The following is a 22757-nucleotide window of genomic DNA, read 5'->3' as shown; positions in this document are numbered from 1 at the left end:
ACACCCGCAATTATACTCTCTAACAATTTAAATACCAAACTCACCCCTCAAGACATTGTCAATAATTACTTTATATTTATTTCATGGAGATATCTATACTCTTGACTACTAGATTTTAAAATTTTTTTAGAAAGAGGACCAAAAAAAAAAAGCCTAAAATACTTTTGAAGTTGTAAAACTCCAAGAAAATGAAGTAACTGAAAATTTCAAACTACAAAGATTAATACCTTATTCATAGTTGTAAAATAATTCATAGTCACATGACATTCCCAAAATCATAGCTATTGGAAATTTACTTCATTATTAGTAGACCAACAATTTGAAACTAATTTAATAGTAGAGAAAATTGATAAAATAAAAAAAGACAAACTAGAGAAAGTTAATTAGCAGTAAATGCATAGAGGGGCCAATTTGTCTCCTAAAACATTTTATAGGTTTGTGCTTCATTCTTTTAAGTAGGAAAAAATGGTAAAGGACCTAGAGTTTTTTTTTTTTTTTTCCCCTTTCGTGGAGTGCAAATATCATTAACTTAAAATAAAATTCATTATACTTCCAAATTAGACATGCAATGAAAAATCACCATAACACATACTTGGGTTGAAGATTCTGATTCTAATTCCAATTCTGAACTGGGAACCAAATTAACACTTCCCAAATTATTGAGGTGGTGATTCTTTTGACCTAACAAAAGATAAGATTTTAGTGTATGGAGCTAGAAAGTGAGGAACATTACATATATCATTTCCTTTGATTTCTTTGCAAGTTAACATCTACAAGGATGCATTTCAAGTGCATGCTCTGTTATTTACTCGTACTATTTTCTCCTTAGGGAATGGTAGTTTAATGTCCTGCAGTTTTCGAGAAATTGATCAAATATGATATCATATTAGTTCGATTTCTTATACAGGAAAATGTTCATTTATTTTTCATAGTGATATAATATATGTGAATATAAGTTTTGTGGAAGAATTTGAAAAAAAAGAAAATTCCATGTAATTCATAGGCGCATTCTTATCAACCTAGGTCAATTGGCACCCAAGGGTGTATACAATTTTGATTCTACAAAGCATATACAAATGGGAAATTATTTTTCGTATATTAAAACTAAATCTGAATGAAATAAATATATGTAAGTCAAAACCAAATTGTTAATGTTAGTATAACTTACCAATTACCAGCAGCATTTCAGAAGATTATAACTACAAAAATTTCCATTCGTTTGTGTTAGGAAAAGAAAAAAAGAAGAAAGAAGAAAGAACCAAATTCGAAAAACTGAAAATTCTAAATACGCCCATCGCCCTCCACTCCAGTAGACAAAGCTTGTTCTACCGGTCGGTAAGGTCTCTTCATTGCTTTAGGCCCAAAAGGGAAAATTTTAGCAAAAAATTCTTAAAACCCATTTTGAAAGTCACTTTTGGCTATTGATTGATGGTATATGTTTTTGCAGAATATTTTTGAATCGGAGAGGAATTTGAAGAACAGCTGGGATATGCAGAAATTGGGGGAATTTAAGCTGCCCCACTTTTTCAACTATCCACCTTATTTTACGTAATTTCTTGATCCCTTTTGGCTTTCCAATTTGTGAGTTTTGGTTTGATAATTGCCTAACTTTTTCTTTTTGGTTTTTCCCCTTATTTATGGGAAAGTTTTGGGTTTTATTTGGAAATTGTCATCTTTGTTGCCTTGATTTCTAGCTTCTCTTCTCGTGGGCTCTGCTGAATCTGGTGTTTAGTTTCACATTGTTGTTTGAGAAAGAAAGCTTGAGACAATAAAGACGGAAATAAAGTGAAATTACTTGATACAATCACGAGTTCTTGGCTGGATTTAATGAACTTTAGTGAAATTTGATAAGCAGTGATCTATTGTGAAAGTGTTGTATAGAATTCTTTCTGGATCACTTTTTATGCAGCAATATTTTGCACTTGTTTAATACCATTTTTTTTGTTTTCAAATTTCATTAGTTTCATATTTAAAAATCATCTCCTGTGGATACTTTGGGTAAGCAAGACGAAGTTAAGATACATGTTATTGATGCAGAGCTTTTTGTAAGAACTATGGATTGTTGTCATTCATGCTTTGTATCAATCTCTTCTTTGTGTAGCTCCATGTATGGTTTCACTTTCCCTTAAATAGCCTTGCAGGCGTCCTATTATATTGTTGAATTCTCCTATTATCTGCCTTTTCTTCACCTATCGATTAATTCAGCATACAGGCGTGTAATGCCTTTTGTAAATATAACTGAGAACTTTGCCAGCACTATTGTTCTTGGAAGAACTACAGTTTATATTTGATTACATAGTTACAAAATTCAAGTTGAATCCTACAGTTGTCGGATAATAATACTGCTAGTAGATGTTCCTGCCATCATCTTGAGTTGCCTTTAAAATTTCAATTATGTGTTTCAGTAGTTCAATTCAAACTCTTCTGTAATCTCTGTTTCGTTTTCATTTGATACATTGTCTAGATTAATCTATCCAGCTATGAAAAGTGAAGGTTGATCTTTTGATCATTGTAAAATTTTTGAATCCCATAGCTGACGTCTACTGTTAATATCACGTTCCACTAAGTACTAAACCTCTCTAACTCTCTCTCTCTCTCTCCTCCTTCCGCTTTTTAGTTTACAACCAGTTAGGGACACTCGAGAAAAGCAGGTGCAACTATGGAAAGAGCTAATAATTGAGTACTGCCGAGCTCAAAAAGTTTTTATAATTGGACTGGAGGAAGACTTTCCTCTATTCAGCAATCGTGCAATTGAGAGTAAGTATGTTCTCGTGCTGTTTTGTCTGGATGTTAAACTTCCTCTCAGCAAGAAATACTGCACATCTCATGTATACAAGACATAATTGAACACTCCAAGTGTATAACTACATACTGGTGTGCAGTATCTACTTTTTTGTTTGTGTTATCCGTGTATGTAGGGACTCATGTATACTTTTCTTCTTGTTGTAAAAAGAATTCAAGATGAGGCACTTAGCATAAGCAGAACCTATTTCAACTGTATATTCATATGTCAGTCTTACATTGACATAAATTTTATTGGACAAACTTTGTTATATTTCATAACTTATATATCCAATTTATATCTTCAGTTTCCGGTGTAGCTTGGTTTTATTCCGTGTTTCCTTATCCTAATGTCTTGATTGAAAAAGAAAACCATCAAAAGACATGTAGTCTACTTTCCGTTGTCAAATGTATATGCAAAAAGAACTGTCCTATTTTGACCTTTTTTTGGCTTCAACACATGCTCATGCAGCTACTAGCATCCTTGAGATATTAAGGCATAATCACTTTTAGTTTTATGATAATTGATGGTGGAAAATTTTACATCAGTAGTGGGTACAACTGGCATCCTCATCTGGAGCCTATCTGAGAAGCTATGAGTCCGTAATGAGCAATAAGATACTCTGGCAAAAAATGTACTTGTCTGTATTATATTAAGTGTCTTAGTTTTCGTACGTTTTTCATTAATCCAGGAAATCCTATATTTAGGCATCAAGAGTTTGACCTTGTTTAGGATGTTTTAAATAAATCCGCTCCATGTTTCAAACTGTGATTACTTATATCCTATTTGAGTTCTAGTTGAAGTGGGCATTTTATCGCAGAATTAAACAGTCTTATATGAATCAATAGGTCCTGCTATTTGAATCAACTAGGCTTGGCTTTTGGCATCATGGAGTCATCTTCCTTCCCAACCTGATATAACTTTCACTATAGAGTTCAAATGTGGCATGAATGTTATTCCAATTGAGTTCAGTAATTTAGATTACTACAGATGCTCCATCTAATAGTTGTCTGGACATGTTCTTTTGTTTACATATAATGGGATGATCTGATGATGATGCACAGGTAGACATCGTGATTTTTAGAGTAGAGCTGTGCTAATTAGAATGAGTATCCAATTATAGTTTGTCACAAGTTTATAAGTGGGTTGTGAGAAAAGCAAATCTTGTTTTATGTCAGATTCTTATGAAATGGCCTTCTCATTATAGCTCTTTTTTGAATGATATGCATTCGCAGGATTGAGTTGACTTTATTGTTGTTTAGGTTTTCTTAGTCTTGCTGAATATCTCCGCATGCTAAACTTAGAATGAATCAATTTGCAGCAAAGTTGGTCTGAATCTTACTTGAATGTGGCCTAATTGTTTATGAGCAAAACGTTTTACATGTGAAAGAAACTGCACTTGTTTCTACATGATATCCAAATGGCTGATACTAAGGTATTGCTCATGGATGATAATATCAAGTTTCATAGTATGGTCATTTTCCCACCTTAGCATAGCCACAACATTATATTTTTGTCACTTGTGTGACAAATTAAAACGTACTGGTTCAACTAGCATATAATGGATACTGATTGCTTTAGTGATGTTATACCATGTCCAACTTAACTGCACTGTTCATGTTTAAATTGGGAAATGTGGTAATGGCTTCTGATCTTCCATTTTCTTGCTGGTGTCCTTGTGTCATTTTTTGTCACTGTCAATTCACGCTCTATATATGTCTGTCCAGGATCTCTTAGTCATGAAGCTAGAGTGGCTTTTCTCTCAGCCCTTGTTTCAGACGGTCTGTTTTTGTGTGAATTTTTTTCAATTTGCATTTTTCTTTGAATATACTATCTGAAGCCTCGCATCTTGCAATCCTCATGGCTTGATTAATCCTCTTATCCTGCAGGACGTGCAGAATGGACAGACAAAGGTCATAAAAAATGTCTAATCCTTTGGCATCGAATTCAAGAGTGGGCTGACTTGATTGTGCACTTTGTGAGTCATTCTACAAAGCACAGTTCACACTGGTAATGAATAAACGGTTGACTAATGATATTTTGTGTTTTTAATTAGGTGAAAGAGAACGGGTTGGAGGACAATGTTATGACAGTTGAAGAAATTCGTTCAGGGACTGAATCCCGAGGAACAGGTAATTGGCTGTTTATTGTTTTGCAATGCTAAAACCTTTTGTGAAAATTCACTTTTAGTTCCTTAAGCCCGTAGTTATCATGTTGTGATAATGTTGCATGCTACTCGACTGTTCATCACCATGAGATCCTTGCTTTTGAGCACTTCATTAAATGTTTCATACGGTTAGGCTATTGAGCTTCAGTAGAATTCTGCAACGGTTTTCTTGATCCTGAATGCATAGCCAACTAGAATGTAATGGTGATGCAGTAATATTTTTTGGTAATGACTCATCTGAGACTGCTTTTTTCACACACTTTATAAAGCTCTATCCTGTTTTTGAAGTTTCTCGTTATTAACTCTCACCTCGTATTGCTGTACTTCAGAGCTCTATGGAATCGACCGATCAGTTCTAATGCGAGCTCTGAAACTGCTAGAACACAAAGGGAAGCTTGTCATATTTAAAGGAACTTCTACGGATGACGAGGGCGTGAAATTCTCTCTTTAGCATCCTTGCTTCTGCCTGTTTTTGTATTTGTATAGAGATCTTCGACTATGCATTCACAGCTAGAATTAATCCAACAGAAATGAGACAGCTATTTTCTTGCGGATATTCAGATGATCCTGCACTTCACTTGAGACTATTCAGCTCCTATTTATCCAAAATTTTGAAGCTTTATATTGCACGTGTATGGGGAAAAAAACAATTGAAAATAAGAAGAGCGGGGAAGATTTTGCGCTGATATAGGCAAAGAGAGATCCATCACAGAGGCTCTGGATCATTTCTTTTTGTTCAACATGACTCCATTGTTAGGCATCATTTGATTCCTCGAAAATAAAGTGTTGGCAAACTTGTAATTGCAATTTACAAATGTGTTCTTTAGGTGACTACTTTATTCATATGATACGGCCTACAGAGCCAATATTACATCTGAACAATCGAGTAATGTAAGGAGAAATGCAGAAAAATCACTTCAAATTAATAGCTAAAAAGAGAGACTCGTAGAAAACGAGGAAAATTATCCTAGAAAAAACAGTCCGCTGAATGCAAGGCGAGCAGAGATAGCTGCGGAATGCCTGGGATCTTCCTCACTGATCAGCTATAACTTCACATACATTGCTCATGAGGCATAGGACGGAGCAAGGCATTCATCAACCATATTCAATAGGTTTGGACTTTCCAAAGCTGCTGCTACTCTTTCTTTATCATTCAACTGCTTATTCACTGCAACATAAGAACGTTATAAACAACATAATTCAGCATCTACACATAAGAGGAACAAAAACTAGAAGTACCCGGTAGCCAACATCAATAACTAAAAAAGCATGTAGCGAACAGAATCTAAGGGACGTTAAATGTACTGCCAAGAAGCAAGATCCATGATGGGCCAACGGGTAGTGCAGGTAAACACATTCACGGGGCTAACTGAAATCTTCCACAACCATCAAACACTGTTTTCACCATCTTCTCATTGCCGCGTACACCCACACAAAACACCGAAAAAAGGGGAAGGATTCTGCAGGATGGAACAAAATGTGGATGCAGGGACAGGGACGAGGGCAGGGATAGGAAAAGGTAACTCTACATGTCTTAGCCTTATTAAGAAATCAATAAGCACAGAGGCACAAGAGCTTAACAAAATACAGCATGAGTTTCCCGAAACACACCAAAATATGTCATTCAGAGTTGAAACAGGCACATAATAGACCAGTTTGTAAACAGCCACTTGTCTTTGAAATCAAGCTGCTTACATGAATAACAAGATACAGCTTGTGTGTGTATGCATGTGAGAGAGAGATGGAGAGAGAGAGAGAGAGGACCTGCAGCTTCAGTTGCATGTGTTCCAGGTGCTACTCTAATGTCCACCTGGAAAGGAAACAAACATTAATAGGATTAGAGAAGTGAAAATGTGTCACCCAAAATACAGAACACGGGCAACAACTATCAAAAAGCTAGCTAACCGCTAGAAACTCTTAAAACATTACAGACCATACACTGGCAAGCAAAAACCACTTTAAAGGTTTTAAAGTTTCATAATTGCCATCTAAATTCATGATTGTGTAGAACTAAAATTTGGAATTGTTAAAAATGAACCGAGAAATTACCATCTATGCCCATATTTCTATCAAATTTCTCATAAATATTTCAAAGCCAGTCATCATACAAAATTTGTAGACAAATTTATTAAGAACATGGACTGAAATTGCAAAATAGTTACTACAATAGCAAAGGTCTATATGCAAAAATGGTGTTTGCCCCGTGCAATATAATAGCTTACAAGGCCATGAACCAACTGGCTGATACACAGTTATCTTACTCCAAGCCTAAATCAAATATGTTCCAGGTTCAGTCCCATAAAGAAGTTAATGGTTATCACTTTCTACAAGGCAGATATGTATGACACCCATTAATCCCAACCAAGGCAGCACAAGGTTACAAGGTCCAAAATGTTCGACTCTTCAACTTATTCGTTATGGAGGTCGCCTGTTACATTATATTTACATTCACAGTAGAATGCAAACATTGTCCATCAACATTATTCGAACTTAGAGCAAAAGATGTTTGTTTAATTTGGTAAAACCATATAATTTTAAGTTCTAACATTATTGAAGATACATGAAACTTCCTGCACACAGATTTTGCATAGGTGAAGAGTGAACAGATTGCTTATTGGGACAACACAAGAAGAATCGAAAGCATACACCTGTATTAGGCAAAAAAGAAAACCAATGCAAACAAACCATGCAGGAGAACCACCATGAGTTATGACATACATTAAAGCAACAGTGAAAAGTAGTACAAAATGATGTAAAGAGAAAAAGTTGAAACTTAATATTCCAAAACAGTGAACATGTTATATCATAAATGCATGTGGAATTTTGTCCTGACATTGCAGTTGTATTTGACACTCCATCCATTCCAAGAATTTTGTCACTTTTGGGAACTTCCAAAATTTCTGTATAGGGTAAAGAGAAACAGGTTGAGCTTTCTTTTCCAGTTTCACCCCTAAACCACAGTCAAATTCTGTTGTCTTTTTATAGTAAGTTTGACATGGATGCCATGTTAGGCATGAAACTTCCACAGAATCAGGTTCATGTTGATGTGTGATTGACAATTGCTATCATTTGAACATGTGTGCATCACATCACATGCACGACCTTGCACCTCTTTGTTCAAAGACATCTGCATGTCAATGGGACCCACCAAGCATGTGAAACCGATTGGAATGTGAAGGGTAGAAACGGGAAAAAGTGTAAATCTTGAGAAGGTACGTGGCATAATTTTGGGACAGTTCAAGAAAAGTAAGCATAACACATTCAGCGGGATGGAAGGAGGATCATTATGCATCTATGGTTCTTGTTTGTCGGGAAGAACTGCACAGTCCTCAATGAATGAAAGATAAATAAAAAAATATATATTACCATGCAATCTTCTACTTTGTCAGTACCATTGCCCGAATCTGAAACAATGTTCTTAAAATAAATTCGTGTATTAGGTAAACAGTTAGCTGAATTCCACCACTTGTTACTATCAAATCCAGTTCACAGCACAGACAGAGCAGACTATCACTCAGATCAAGTGAAGATAACAAATTGTACATGATTCTTGATCAAAATCATTTTCTACTTGAGGCACACTAATGCACAAAAAGATAAATGTTAGCCTGGGAATAAAAATAAACAGATTTAAGTACATATGTTGCACATTCAAGTGAAAAAATCCAGGTCACACTACAGACAGAGCAGATTATCGCTCAGATCAAGTGAAGATAACAAATTGTATGTGGTTCTTGATCAAAATCATTTTCTACTTGAGGCACACTAATGCACAAAAAGATAAATATTAGCCTGGGAACAAAAATAAACAGATTTAAGTACATATGTTGCACATTCAAGTAAAAAAAAATTCTGAACAAAGCCAAAAAAGATTCATCATCATACCTTGAAGCGTGAAGGAAGACATCGCATGAGTTTCACCCGCAAGCACAGGCCAATAACTGCTGCCAAAGAGCAATGTTCAACTGTTGGAGTGAATGTGACCCTGAATCGAAAAACTTTATTACAATCTAATAACACAATGTCCATTAATTTGCAAGCATACACAACCAAGTTTCATACCTTACATAGCTCTGATTATCATCCACCTCAATTGCATCTTCTGTAATGACTTTCAGCTCTTCCAAGGAGTAAGGATGCTCTGGATCCTTTATGTCTCTAAGATGATGTTAGACTGTTAAGAAGCAGCAAGGTTTTTGCACTATAGGTGCAGCCCATGTATGAATAATATATGATCAATAGTCCATTAGTGAATGACAAAGATTAACCTTGTGAAAAAACTAAGATACAGTTCAGTGTCTATGCACGTCCATCTGTGCATGCTTTTCTGAAAAATAACAAATACAATTTGCAAGTGAGGGAATTAAAAGCCCAATGCTGTTATAATGCATACTCATGCAAACTTTAGACATGCCGCTTGTGAAAATTCAGGAGTAGCACCTGGAAGTGCTCAAGTCACGGGACAATAATGATGAACAGAAGCCTCTCAATGCATTTCTCAAATTATGTTTCCCAAAATGGTGATTTTCCCTTCAACAGGAAAATGTATCATTATCTGCTTGTTACCTTTCCTTTCATTAATAAGAGTATACCTGTGTGCCAAGATTTCTTGCACCAATCAAAACATTGATAGACTAATTTACACTATGCATAATAGAACGTGTTAAAATTCCAAATGAACCAAAGCATTGATAATCTGCAACAGCTTTCCATTCATGTATTAAATTTGAAAGTTACAATATACACAGACTCTTATAAAACCACGTCGAAAGGTAATATAACCACATTTTGCCTATCCATCTCGAATGCTCATTAGTGTAGACATGCAAAGAATACAATCACTGGTTAGCTCAAGAGATCATTCAGTAAAAAAAGCATTATTATACTTCAAACAGGCTGCAATCTTACATCATAATAAGCAAAGATATAAGATGCAACATTTAATCTGCGTACACACTGTTTCAAACAAAGTAACCAAGCTAAAAGGATATCAAAAATTTCTTGTTGGTCAATAGGTTCACCAACATATTCATCCACGTCATTTACCGCACTTCGGGTTCGACGATCCTTTTTCTCATATACAACTGGATTGGCATTAATTAAGTTGGACACCATTCTTACCACTCAACAAGGATTGACGTGACCCTGCAATATTAGAAACTAAAATCAATATTAGAACTAGCAGTAATCAACAGGTTAAAACACTAAGTTTGGAGCATCTCTAAAACAAATAATTAAAACCTAGTCACAATGTAATTGTAGTCAAACACTCAAATGTTTAATCTTCAAAAAAATGAACAAGTAGAATAGAAGGGGTCATATATTAACATGTAAAACTTATCAAAACCACAATTCAGTTAATCAACTTAAAATCACATGCTCAAACAAGTAGTTTTAGAAGTATTTTTAAACTTTTCCATGTCAAAATCATCTGAGTCATATCATAGATTTATTCAAAAATTAGTACAGTATAATACAGCCAAAACTACAGAAGATTAATCATTCTCACTATCAAATAAGTGGTCTATCATCCCATGAAAAAGACTTGCTAACTAGCATACACCAAAAGAAAATTCAAGTGCCTCAAATCCCCAAAGTGTAAATTTCTTGTAATTGTCCGGTATGAGAATGACAAATATTCTGCATTTTGTCCCTAGAGAAAACTACTTAAATTCACACATATGCAGAAAAACATGAAGTGTACCTAACACTAACATTTGACTCAATTTACAAAATAGCCACAGCAAAGATAAAGAAAATACCATTATTCCTACCCCAAATAGCTACCAAAAAAAATAAAGAAAATACCATTAGCGACTAAAGCCCACTGGAATCCTGAACTAAACAACTCAAACATAGTAGCATTCCTAGATAAACTGTAATATTAGTGTCAATGTTCAGTTTCCCCCATTCTGGGAATAGGGGAGTATGCAATTAAGCGATTCAAAAATTCGAATTTGAAAATAATCAAAAGAAGATAAGAAGGGAAATGGAAAAGCAATTACAGTATACTCCCAAAATTACAAACAGAATAACCACGAATTACAAAATGTTTGATAACATCCATTTCATTAAAAAAAAAAAAAAAAAAATAGAAGAGTGTTTCCACATGGGTTTAACATATCAGGCATAGATGAATAACCAAATAATTCCCACCTCCAAATTTTCAATTGCATGCACATAATTACAGATATCTTGCGAGAAAAAGCAAAACCCTTTACACAATTCAATATAGGCAAGTGGTAATTGTCAGTTCTTTCGTTATCCATCGATTAGTATACTAGAAAAGGTCACAACTTTAATTCTTGACCTGACCAAATGAAAAATACAAATAAATAAGTTAAAGGGGTGATTTCAAGACAGCTAATTATAACTGCCCTGCCCTTGTTTCCTTGAAAGTTTAGCTTAGGATAGGATACCTGTCTTGCTCTGGGAAGCCAATAGCGGTGGCAGATTAAAAAACGGGAAGGGATATGATAAAGAGGTGGATTTGTGGTGGCGTTGGAGGCGGACGGTGGAGGGGGAGGAGCTGGCGAATGAGAGAAGAAGGGCGGGAAGATGAAGGTGGTGGCGCTGGAAATTGTGGAGAAAGTTTTGATTAGGTACTGTTATGATCGGTTGCTGGCTATTTCCAACGCTTTAATTTCCTCTGAAGTTGATTTCATAAACACCGTTTTTCTTCTTCCGTTTCTTTTTTTTTTTTTAATTTTTTATTTTTAAATGGGAAACAATGTATATAGACATAATTGTGAGTAGAGAAATGATAATTGTAGAAACAAATGCACTAATAAAAAAAATTTCAGTACCAAATCCCATGATTTTTGAAGTAAAAATGTTCTATTTGTTGTAAAACTAATAAACTACTATGAATAGAGATATTAGAGAAAGAAGTAGAGAAAGGGAGAATGACATTCTTATATTCCAATAAATACTAAAAATCATCTTAAAGGATGTCAATGTACCTCTATATATAGGTACTACAAGATTAAATGTACATCAATCCTATTAAACACCCACTATTACAAAAATATGAAGAAACTTATGAAACGATTTCTCCATTACATGAATAAAATTATGGATTGTAACTTCTATATATAATGTAGTCATAAATCATGAATTAATTCTCTTAGAAATACAAAGAGACATCCACACTTTTAGTTGTTTCATAACACTCTCCCTTGAATGTCTATTACACAAAGAATATGCCTCGTCAAAACCTTATTAGGGAAAAATCTATCGGGACAAAAACCGTAGTGAAGGAAAAAGAGTACACTATTTTTGTGTATTAATTTCTCCCCCTGATGCAAACATCATTTGAGATTTTTTAATCGTCGCATTCCAATACTCTTTACCAATTTCTCAAATGTTACAGTTGACAATGTCTTGGTAAATAAATCCGTCAAATTATTATCTGATCGGATTTGTTGCACATCAATTTCACCATTTCTTTTGCAAATCATGAGTAAAAAAGAATTTTGGTGAAATATGCTTTGTTTTATCTCCTTTCAATTGGGCTATACAAGTTGCATTATCTTCATATTATATAATTGGAGGATTTTCTTTTTCGGAGAATAACCCACAACTCTTCGGAATATAGTGGGTCATTGATTTTAATCAAACACATTCTCGACTGGATTCATGAATTGCTATTATTTCGGCATGATTCGATGAAGTGGCAGCTAATGATTGTTTTGTAAATCGCCAAGAAATGGTTGTACCTCCATATGTAAGTAGATAGCCAGTCTAAGATCTTGCTTTATGCGGGTCAGATAAATACTCAATTTCAGTATAACCAATCAATTCAGATTTGGATTTATTTGAATAAAATAAACCAAAATCAATTGTTCCTTGGAGATAACGAAAAATATGTTTAATACTATTCCAATGTCGTCTTGTGGGTGAGGAATTAAATCTTACTAATAAATTTACTGCAAATGATATATCAAGTCTTGTACAATTAGCGAGATATATTAGTGCACCAATTGCACTGAGATATGGTACTTCAGGACCAAGTATCTGTTCATTTTCCTCTCGTGGTCTAAAAGGATCCTTATTAGGATCTAATGATTTGACGATCATTAGAGTACTTAATGTATGTGCTTTATCCATATAAAATCGCTTTAATACCTTCCAGGTATAAGCAGTTTGATGGACAAAAATTCCACCTTTCAAATGCTCAATTTACAAACCAAGACTGAATTTTGTCTTTCTAAAATTTTTGATCTCAAATTTTTTTTTCAAATATTCAACACTATTTTGAATCTTTTCAGGACTTCTAATCAAATTTAGTTCATCAACATATACAGCAATTATCACAAAATTTGATCCATTTTTCTTGATAAAAACACATGGACATATTGGATCGTTGGTATAACCTTCTTTGGTAAGACATTCATTGAGGCGGTTATACCACATACGTCCAGATTGTTTGAGTCTATACAGAGATCTTTGTAATTTAATAGAATAAATATTTCGGATTTGATTTGCATGCTTCAGGCATGTTGAATCCTTCAGCGATTCTCATATAAATATCAATTTCAAGATTCCCATATAAATATGCAGTAACGACGTCCATTAGACGCATATCTAATTTTTCATGTACTGTAAAATTCACAAGATATCTAAATATGAAAGCATCCGCTACAGGTGAATGTGTTTCATCATAATCAAATTCAGACCTTTGTGAAAATCCTTGGGTTACAATGCTTGCTTTATACCTCATAATTTTATTTTTCTCATTTATTTTTCTCACAAATACCCATTTATATCGTACTGGCTTGACACCTTCAGGTGTTTGCACTACAAGTCCAAAAACTTTTCTTTTAGCCAATGAGTCCAATTTAGATTGGATCGCATCTTTCCATTTTGACCAATCATTTCTACCTCGACATTCATCAACCGATCTAGACTCATGATTCTTGTCCTCTGCCATAATATCAAGTGGTACATTATATGCAAAAATACTATCAATAATTATTTCTTTTTGGTTCCAACTTTTTCTTGAAGTGACAAAATTTATTGAATTTTCTATAATTTCATTCTCTTCAAGAATTGGCTCTTTAGGAGCGACCTCTTCAGGAGGTTGAATTTTGCCACTAATTGTTGATTCATCTATTCCTATTTTCTTTTGAAAATTTTTATCTTTGGAACCAAGAGATCTCCCACGCTTCAGGCGTGTTTTAGACTCATTAACACTTGTAATTTGTTATTCAGGGACATCGATTTTAATTGGAGCATTTTCAGCAGGTGATAGAGCAATTGTTCGGCACCATTTGCGATGTTATTTTGCCATAATTTTGGTTACTTACGGTGCTAAATATTGAGATTTTGCTCATATTTGATATTTGTGTAAATTACAGGCGGTTGGTATTAAAAGTGGTATCTTGAGGAGAATTTCCAAAAAACTTTTCATCTTAGAGCGTGTCCATGCCAGAAACTGTAGAAGGATACCCAAAAGTCGGACCCGCAGTATTAGTAGCAGTAGGGCCAATTAGAAAATCAGGTCCACATGAACCGTGGAGATACATGGGATTAAAACCCCTAGACAAAGTCTTACTCCCTGACGTTTCTTTGCTTTTGCTAGCAGAGGCTACTTGGAAGATATAAAAAGGAAAATCTAGATTCACGTCAAACCAATTAGATTGGCTTTAGTTTTGTTTTCCCTGTAAGACGAATTTACTCGCTGCTTTTGCTTTTGGTACGAATTCCATTAGACTATCTTTTTTTTTTACTTTGCTTCAGTACGAACAAAAAGAAAAAAAAAATTAGAGACAATCAAGACTTTTCCTTTTGCTTTCTTCGTTACTTCATAGTTCCCAATTCTTTGATGTTTGTGTGGATGGAATCGATCAAATCACGCGAGATTGATACGATGAGGAACGGCTAGGTTTTTCCTCTACCCAAAGGTCAACACGAGAACGCGGTCCATAACATCTGTGAGATCTAATCGAATTTTCATTATTTCTTCCAATTACTTACTATTCGTGCGTTTTCTGGATTAATTATTTATGGGTATTTTATTAATTGAGTATCAACGGCCGGATATTTAATTTAATCTAATAGTCTACTGCCACGCTAACTGAATTGAATCCGTAATTATTCGTTTAGTTGACAATTAGTGGCAACCATCATAATTGGTTTTATGTTAGGGAAACGTAAGATCTAGTTTAAATAAACTCTCTTAGCGTGTTTATTGGTTAGGGTTGACTTCTTCTAACTTTAATACAACCGGATAATTAAATTCATATAGTCGTATTTAGGGTTATTTTCTGGTTATAGAAGCAGTCAATGGTCGTACCTTGACTGTCGAAAAAGTAAGGAAGAACTGGTTGTCAGAGTTTGTTGATAGCTATAACCAACCTAATGATGAATGAATGAAATATCTTTGCATCGACGATCATTTAATTGGACCGTGTCTGAGAAATTGATCTTTTGGATAAAATTTCATTAATTGCTAATTTTAGTAAATTGTACTTGGTGAGTTAGCTTTTGAATTTTGTTTAGGGCAAAAAGTCCCGGTGGCCCTCAAACTATTACCCGGATGAAGTTTTGGCCCCCAAACAATTAAATGTAAAGTTTTGGCCCCCGATCTATCCAAAGTACAAATTGTTAGACCTTCTGTCAAATTCATCAGTTAATACCGACGGAATCTACGTTCACGTGAGAAGCATGCCGAAATACGAAGGGCATTTTTGTCCATAAAGAGCTGTCATCCACTTGGTGAAATGGAGCGAAAAATGATTTTGACAAAACTGTTTACTTTTTCCACTATCTCTCCTGTCGCGCCCCACTTTTTGAATGGTGTGTGGTGATGTGTTGTGTGGTGTGTGTAGTGTGTGTATAGTGGAATGTGAACGTGTGCGAAATGAGAAGTAAAAGGCCATGGGACTTAAGAATGCGACGATTTTGGCCAAACAAAGTTCAAAAGGGTTTCTTGAAAAATGGAGTCGCCACTTGGTATAGAGTTAGGGTGTACCAAGTCACCCAAAAAATGATTTTTGTTTTTTCAATGAAAAAAGTAAATAAACCCTTTTAGAGAACTTTTGGGTCTACGTAACCAAAAGAGGGATCGGGGGTCACATTTGACGAAGGGGAAGGCAAGGATAAAAATCCAAGGCACCCCTTCGACCTAGCCAAGGCTAGTTGCGTGACTTAAACCAATTTTTCCTAATTTTTCTACCCAAGGTATGTATCGCGTGTTGGATATGTCTATATGAATGCAAAAACCTAGACCTAGGGGGACATGGGGGAAATTTCTCTTCAAAGGTTGAGTGGTGCCAATCACATTAATTGCGAAGCCCACTAATGAGCCTTTGGAGAGGTCACACGTAATCCTAAATGACGTAAAAATGAGTGGAATGCATGCCATGTGAAAGTGTGAGTTTGTGTGAAATGAGAAAAATGATAAAAATAATAGGATGTAAGTGGAGGTGTGCAAATGAAGATAAAATGTGTTCGTGTGCAAGTGAAGGGATATAAAGGTGCACGTGTGCAAATAAAAGTGTAAAGTGTGAGTAGTTAAGTGAAAACGTCCAAAAGTAGTGTGAAGTGAGAATGTGGAAAAAGGGTTAGAATATAAAGTAAGTGTATGTGATAGTGAATTAATAGAATGCATGAATCCTATAGGAATGCATCAAGACGGGAACGGGGAGTCCTAACTTTGTGACTTAATCTTCCCTTTGATTAGAAGGCAAAACTAGCGTGCTAAGGCTATCGAGTAGCCACACTCGCTCGTTTCCCTTATCGAAAGGGGACTCTCAAGCAAATGAGCCCTATAACTAGTATGAGATGCAAAACCTAAAAATGAGGGGAAAAAGGGGTTCGAGGAGCATGCCAATGATAAAACTAAGAAAAATGCATGACATGTAGTGAACATGCAAATATGCACTAACAAAAGGGGATGGCCTATTGGGTCTAGCGTTGGACTAGCCCTTTCTATGAATTCCTAATGAAATAATGAGCCACAACTAGCATTGGGCTAGTGTGGTGACGTACATTCATCCATCACATTCATTCATGGCTATGGAAAGCGATTAGACATGCCAAACACCCATAAACACATAGCACATAACAATTAGCATGCTCGACTAGATGCAAGAACCTAATAAAGCAAATTAACACATAGCAACTAAGCATGCAAGACACATAAAGCAATTAAAGCCCTAACTATTACATTTGCTAGCTAGGCACATGTCTTCAACAGGTCTTCATCGAATGCTCCTCCAAGCCCTATCTATTACAAGCCAAGAGGTGTACACATACCCCATAAAGAATAACTTAAATTATCTATTACAAGCCAAGAGGTGTACACATACCCCACAATGAAGAACTTAAATAAAAGTAAAAAATAAATGAAATAAATTCAAGGAATTAAGGAAAGGCAAAAAAAGCAACGTAGACATGCAATTCACACTTAGCACGTTGGATCACATAGGAGAAATGAAAATCAAGGAGATAGAGGTTACCTCCCTTGCAATTGGGCCCCAAATGAAAGAAAAATGACTTCAAAACAATAAAACGGTCAAGGTACCACTTTATTTGGGAAAAACAAAGAAAATAGGCAAACACAAGCTCACTTGGCCATAAAGCCCCTAAAGTCATGAATTAAGTGCAATTGAAGCGAAGCATGGTAGACAATTGAAACAAACAAGCAATGAATTTGTAAAATTAAAACTACCAAGGACCAAATTGAGAAGATTATTCAATTGATTGGGTCATACTGAAATGAAAGGAGACTTGAGAGGTCAAAAGGCTAAAATTCTGGAAATTATTCATGCAATCTTCATGCAATCTACGTAGACAAAAAGCTTCTGCACCTATTTCTATTAAACTTCAAAGAAAAACTGCTGCACTTTGCCTTCAAGCCAAAACAGATTTTTCAATTCAAATACACAACCTTGGATAGATATTTTTCAACCCAAAGCCACAACTTCAAACCAAGTAATGGACCACACAATGATCACAACCCAAATGACCATAAAACATAGAAATGTATCGTCCCAAAGTTCTGAAAAATAAATGCAGAAATGGCTTCGGTAACCAGATTTTTCTTTTCATAGTGCAGACCAGATTTTGGTTCATAGACAAGGCTTTGATTAAATATTTCCAACCCAACATCCTCACTTTAACTCACAACAGGCTACTGAACTCTAACTCCAAACCAACAAGAACAATCAAAGGGCTAATGGACTACCGAAATTCTGACAGACAATCGTGTAGAATAGCTAGCAATCTGAAATCCATTTTCCAGCTCAAGTATTGCAGCCTTCACAACGTACAAACTGAAACCAAGCCTTTCATTTCCTTCCCATTCAAACAGATTAAGCTAGCAAAAGATGACTAAAAAAAAATTTAGTTTGCTATTGCTGGTAGTAGAGAAAAACAGCAAGTAGGCGTGCAGCCCTTGCCTTGCGGCAGAAATTTTTTACAAATTGAATGAATGGATTGCCAAGAGTATTGCACGGCATTCATCATCTACAAATCCACTCGCACACATCTTTAAACATGAATCTATCTACTGACCATTCCAATCGAAAACAACAAAGAAAATGCAGCAAAAGAAAACAGCAAAAGACACAAGCTTTAATCAGTTTCTGCAAATATTTCAATCCAAACCAAATCTACTCATGCGAAGAAGGAAAAGAAAACCCAGTCAAGCTGCACAACGGCCCATCCCCAATCACATAACTCTCATAACTTCACCCCAAATCCAGTAAACCTGACCGTGCTGCCAATCCCAGAAGTGCAGAAAAAGAAAAGCAAAACTCACGGCAAAACAAAACCAGCATCGCAGCAAAGCTTCAACATTTCAGACATGATTTTATAATCTATGGGCAGAAGACAAGTGAAAGGCATTACCTTTATCCTTTTCAAAAGGAAAAAACAGAATCTTGGATGATGAACAAAGTGTCCTTGCTCAGCCCAAAAAGCTTAATCTTCCCGGTTGCCCACGTTCTTCCTCCTCTGGTTCCTTCACTCACACAGCCGAGAACTCCTTTGCAGTTTCCTCCAGCCCAAGTCTTCCTCCAATCTCAGCTTTTCACTCAGCCCTCCCCCTTTGACTCTCAATCCTTCTAGTCCCACTCTCAATCTCCGCAGGTTTTTTTTCAAAAAGGCCAGCCGACAACTCTCTTCTCTTTTCCCAAATTTTCTGCAGCCGTTACTCTCCTCCTCCAAGCTTACCTTCGTTCTCTCTTTTGCTCTCTCAAACAGACCCTTTCCAGCCGCCCTTTTCCCTCGGCCTTTGCTCGATGCCCTCTTGATTCTTTCTATCCCCTCCAAAACCCCTGCTCTCAGTTTTTCCCTTCGTCCTTCCCTCTTGTTTCCCCCGTGGGTTTCTTTTGCTCAACCTTCGCTCAAATGCCCATCCCCCTTTTGCGGCTGTCCTGCTGCTTTCTTTTTATATGCAGCTCTCAACCCTAAAACCCTCAGCAATCTCTTCAAAAATTGCAGCCCAAGGGGCTCACCGAACTGCTCCTTTGCAAGCTGCGAAAAAACGCAGCTTGCACTCGCGTATCCCTTTTTTTTTTTTTTTTTATAACTAATTAAACAAAAATGGTAATAAAAACTAAGTAATAAAAAAAACAACAATTTTACATCAAAATAAACAAACTAAAACAACAAAATTGCCATTTTCAATCTTTTCCTCTCATTTTTTCATTTTTCATCATTTTTCACTTTTTTCCTTTTTTTTTTCAAGAAAGTATTGAATTTAAATTACAAATGACTAAATCATATTTTTTGAATGCTTTTTCCTTTTTCCTTTTTTTCCCAAGAAATTCTAGATAAAAACTTAAAAATAAAAATAAAACTAGAAACTAAAACTAAAAAACGAACATGACAAATAAAAAACTAAAAATGAAATTACACCAAAAATTTGGTGTCTACAGTTTGCCCCTCTTTGTCTGAGTTTTGAAAAAACTTGAGACAAAGAACTAGACACCAAATACTTACCTGTGTTATTTGGCTGTGAACGACTCGAACGATGGGGCTGACCCCTGACAGGAAATTTTAAAATCGGGACAGACTCGAGACAGAAATTTAGACGGGACTGACCCGAACAGGAATTTAAATGGGATAGACCCGAACAAGAATTTAAACGGGACTGACCCGAACAGAATTTAAACGGGACTGAGCCGAACAGGAATTTAAACGGGACTGACCCGAACAGAATTTAAACGGGACTGACCCGAACAGAAATTAAACGGAACTGACCCGAACAGAAAATGTAAATGGGATAGAGCCAAACAGAAAATGTAAATGGGATAGACCCACGGGATAGACCCGAACTGAAAAGTAAATGGGATAGACCCACGGGATAGACCCGGACACCCACGGGATAGACCCGGACAGAAATGTAAATGGGATAGACCCACGGGATAGACCCGGACAGAAAAGTAAATGGGATAGACCCACGGGATAGACCCACGGGATAGACCCGGACAAAAATGTAAATGGGATAGACCCACGGGATAGACCCGGACAGAAAAGTAAATGGGATAGACCCACGGGATAGACCCGAACTGAAATTTTAAATGGGATAGACCCACGGGATAGACCCGGACAGAAATGTAAATGGAATAGACCCACGGGATAGACCCGAACTGAAATGTAAATGGGATAGACCCACGGGATAGACCCGGACAGAAATATAAATGGGATAGACCCGGACAGAAATGTAAATGGGATAGACCCACGGGATAGACCCGGACAGAAAAGTAAATGGGATAGACCCACGGGATAGACCCGGACAAAAATGTAAATGGGATAGACCCGGACAGAAAAGTAAATGGGATAGACCCACGGGATAGACCCGAACTGAAATTTTAAATGGGATAGACCCACGGGATAGACTCGGACAGAAATGTAAATGGGATAGACCCAGACAGAATTAAAATCAGATGAACTGAAGTGAGATGGAGTGTTGGTGGGATTGACCCATGTTTATTGGTGACGCAAATGAAAGAAGTGAAATGAAGTGTTAATGGGACTGACCCATGTTTGTTAGTGATGCTAATGAAATGCTCACTAGTGGGACTAACCCACGGCTAGTGGCGAACGAAAAGGAAATGCTCACTAGTGGGACAAACCCAACGGCTAGCGGCGAATGCAACTAAAAGGCACACTAGTGGGACAAACCCAACGGCTAGCGGCGGATGCAAATGAAAGGCACACTAGTGGGACAAACCCAACGGCTAGCGGCAATGAAAATGAAATGCTCACTGGCGGGACTAACCTCACGCTCCAGTGGCTGTGAAAATGAAATGCACACTGGCGGGACTAACCTCACGCTCCAGTGGCTATGAAAAAGAAATGCTCACTGGCGGGACTAACCTCTGCTCCAGTGGCTGTGAATGAAATGCACACTGGCGGGACTAACCTCTGCTCCAGTGGCTGAATATGAAATGCTCACTGGCGGGACTAACCTCACGCTCCAGTGGCGATGTAAACGGAATGCACACTGGCGGGACTAACCTCTGCTCCAGTGGCGATGTAAACGGTCAGCGGGATAGAACCCAGTTCTGCCGAGGTTGGCGGGATAAAACCCAGCTCCAACGTGATATAAACGGTCAGCGGGATAAAACCCAGTTCTGCCGAGGTTGGCGGGATAGAACCCAGCTCCAACGTGATTTAAGCGGCCAGCGGGATAAAACCCAGTTCTGCCGAGGTTGGCGGGATAAAACCCAGCTCCAACGTGATATAAACGGTCAGCGGGATAAAACCCAGTTCTGCCGAGGTTGGCGGGATAGAACCCAGCTCCAACGTGATTTAAGCGGCCAGCGGGATAAAACCCAGTTCTGCCGAGGTTGGCGGGATAAAACCCAGCTCCAACGTGATAAGCGGCCAGCGGGATAAAACCCAGTTCTGCCGAGGTTGGCGGGATAAAACCCAGCTCCAACGTGATAAGCGGCCAGCGGGATAAAACCCAGTTCTGCCGAGGTTGGCGGGACAAAACCCAGCTCCAACGTGATAAGCGGCCAGCGGGATAAAACCCGGTCCTGCCGAGGTTGGCGGGATAAAACCCAGCTCCAACGTGATATAAACGGTCAGCGGGATAAAACCCAGTTCTGCCGAGGTTGGCGGGACTAACCTCTGCTCCAGTGGCGATGTAAACGGTCAGCGGGATAGAACCCAGTTCTGCCGAGGTTGGCGGGATAAAACCCAGCTCCAACGTGATAAGCGGCCAGCGGGATAAAACCCAGTTCTGCCGAGGTTGGCGGGATAAAACCCAGCTCCAACGTGATAAGCGGCCAGCGGGATAAAACCCGGTCCTGCCGAGATTAAAACCACACACGTTAGTGAGATAGACTCGATGCTAACGGTGGTGGAATAAAAACCAAGCCCAACGTGACTTTTGTGGAGTTGGCGGCACAAAATCCAGGCCCAATGTGATAAAGTGAAGCTGGCGGCACTAAATCCAGGCCCAACTTGATGTTTGAAATGTTGGCGGCACAAGATCCAGGCCCAACGTGGTTTGGTGAATGGTCAGTGGGATAAGACCCAATCCTGCCATCCAATTGATCAAGAAATTGGATTTGATCTTGTCAAGATACAAGAAATTAAATTTGATTTTTCAAGAAACAAAAATTTGAACTTGATTTTTGATTTTTGACTTTTGAATTTTTCTGATTTTTCGAGAGAATCTTTTTCAAAAATAATTTGCCGCAGTGTAGGGCCCTTTTCCCTTCTTTCTTCTCTTTCTTCGGCATCGGCCTTCCACATCACCGGATGCTCCTTCGTCAATTTCAACTATGAATACCTGCACAGGGGGCTTACATGCATTCGAATTTTCATGAAAAGGACAGCATG

General features: G+C 37.1%; 2 protein-coding genes across 6 annotated transcripts; one reads left to right on the top strand and one right to left on the bottom strand.

Moving 5' to 3' along the window:
* Positions 1-1097: 1097 nt before the first annotated feature.
* On the top strand, positions 1098-5536 carry LOC113703932 (vacuolar protein sorting-associated protein 25). Of its 4 annotated transcripts, none has more exons than XM_027225460.2 (7): positions 1124-1331; positions 1448-1548; positions 2618-2757; positions 4510-4563; positions 4672-4760; positions 4839-4914; positions 5279-5536. In XM_027225460.2, exons 2-7 carry the CDS (start codon positions 1490-1492, stop codon positions 5398-5400), a joined length of 540 nt encoding a protein of 179 aa, XP_027081261.1. In that variant the 5' UTR covers positions 1124-1331; positions 1448-1489; the 3' UTR covers positions 5401-5536. The 4 variants fall into 4 exon arrangements, with proteins under 4 accessions (XP_027081262.1, XP_027081261.1, XP_027081259.1 ...); XM_027225458.2 differs by having other exon boundaries at positions 1129-1340; XM_027225459.2 differs by having other exon boundaries at positions 1130-1335.
* Positions 5537-5735: 199 nt separating this feature from the next.
* Positions 5736-11757, bottom strand: LOC113703933 (protein AE7-like). 2 transcript variants are annotated; one of them, XM_027225463.2, is made up of 6 exons: positions 11369-11757; positions 9941-10109; positions 9012-9117; positions 8835-8934; positions 6714-6759; positions 5736-6117 (listed from the first exon to the last, which is right to left on the bottom strand). In XM_027225463.2, exons 2-6 carry the CDS (start codon positions 10062-10064, stop codon positions 6014-6016), a joined length of 480 nt encoding a protein of 159 aa, XP_027081264.1. In that variant the 5' UTR covers positions 10065-10109; positions 11369-11757; the 3' UTR covers positions 5736-6013. The 2 variants fall into 2 exon arrangements, with proteins under 2 accessions (XP_027081264.1, XP_027081263.1); XM_027225462.2 differs by having other exon boundaries at positions 9941-10094; positions 11369-11624.
* Between the last annotated feature and the right edge of the window lie 11000 nt (positions 11758-22757).

The sequence above is a fragment of the Coffea arabica genome, chromosome 8e (assembly GCF_036785885.1).
Source record: "Coffea arabica cultivar ET-39 chromosome 8e, Coffea Arabica ET-39 HiFi, whole genome shotgun sequence".
In the NCBI taxonomy this organism is placed as follows: Eukaryota; Viridiplantae; Streptophyta; class Magnoliopsida; order Gentianales; family Rubiaceae; genus Coffea; species Coffea arabica.
Note: the sequence above shows the minus strand (reverse complement) of the source record. Positions and strands in the feature narration are given on the sequence as shown.

Coding starts and splice junctions, on each gene's coding strand:
- LOC113703932 (XM_027225460.2), top strand. CDS start 1,490: ATGCAGAAATTGGGGGAATTTAAGCTGCCCCACTTTTTCAACTATCCA. Junction 2,758..4,509: donor CAGCAATCGTGCAATTGAGA/GTAAGTATGTTC, acceptor ATGTCTGTCCAG/GATCTCTTAGTCATGAAGCT. Junction 4,915..5,278: donor GACTGAATCCCGAGGAACAG/GTAATTGGCTGT, acceptor GCTGTACTTCAG/AGCTCTATGGAATCGACCGA.
- LOC113703933 (XM_027225463.2), bottom strand. CDS start 10,064: ATGGTGTCCAACTTAATTAATGCCAATCCAGTTGTATATGAGAAAAAG. Junction 8,935..9,011: donor GATAATCAGAGCTATGTAAG/GTATGAAACTTG, acceptor TTTTCGATTCAG/GGTCACATTCACTCCAACAG. Junction 6,118..6,713: donor ACATGCAACTGAAGCTGCAG/GTCCTCTCTCTC, acceptor CTTATGTTGCAG/TGAATAAGCAGTTGAATGAT.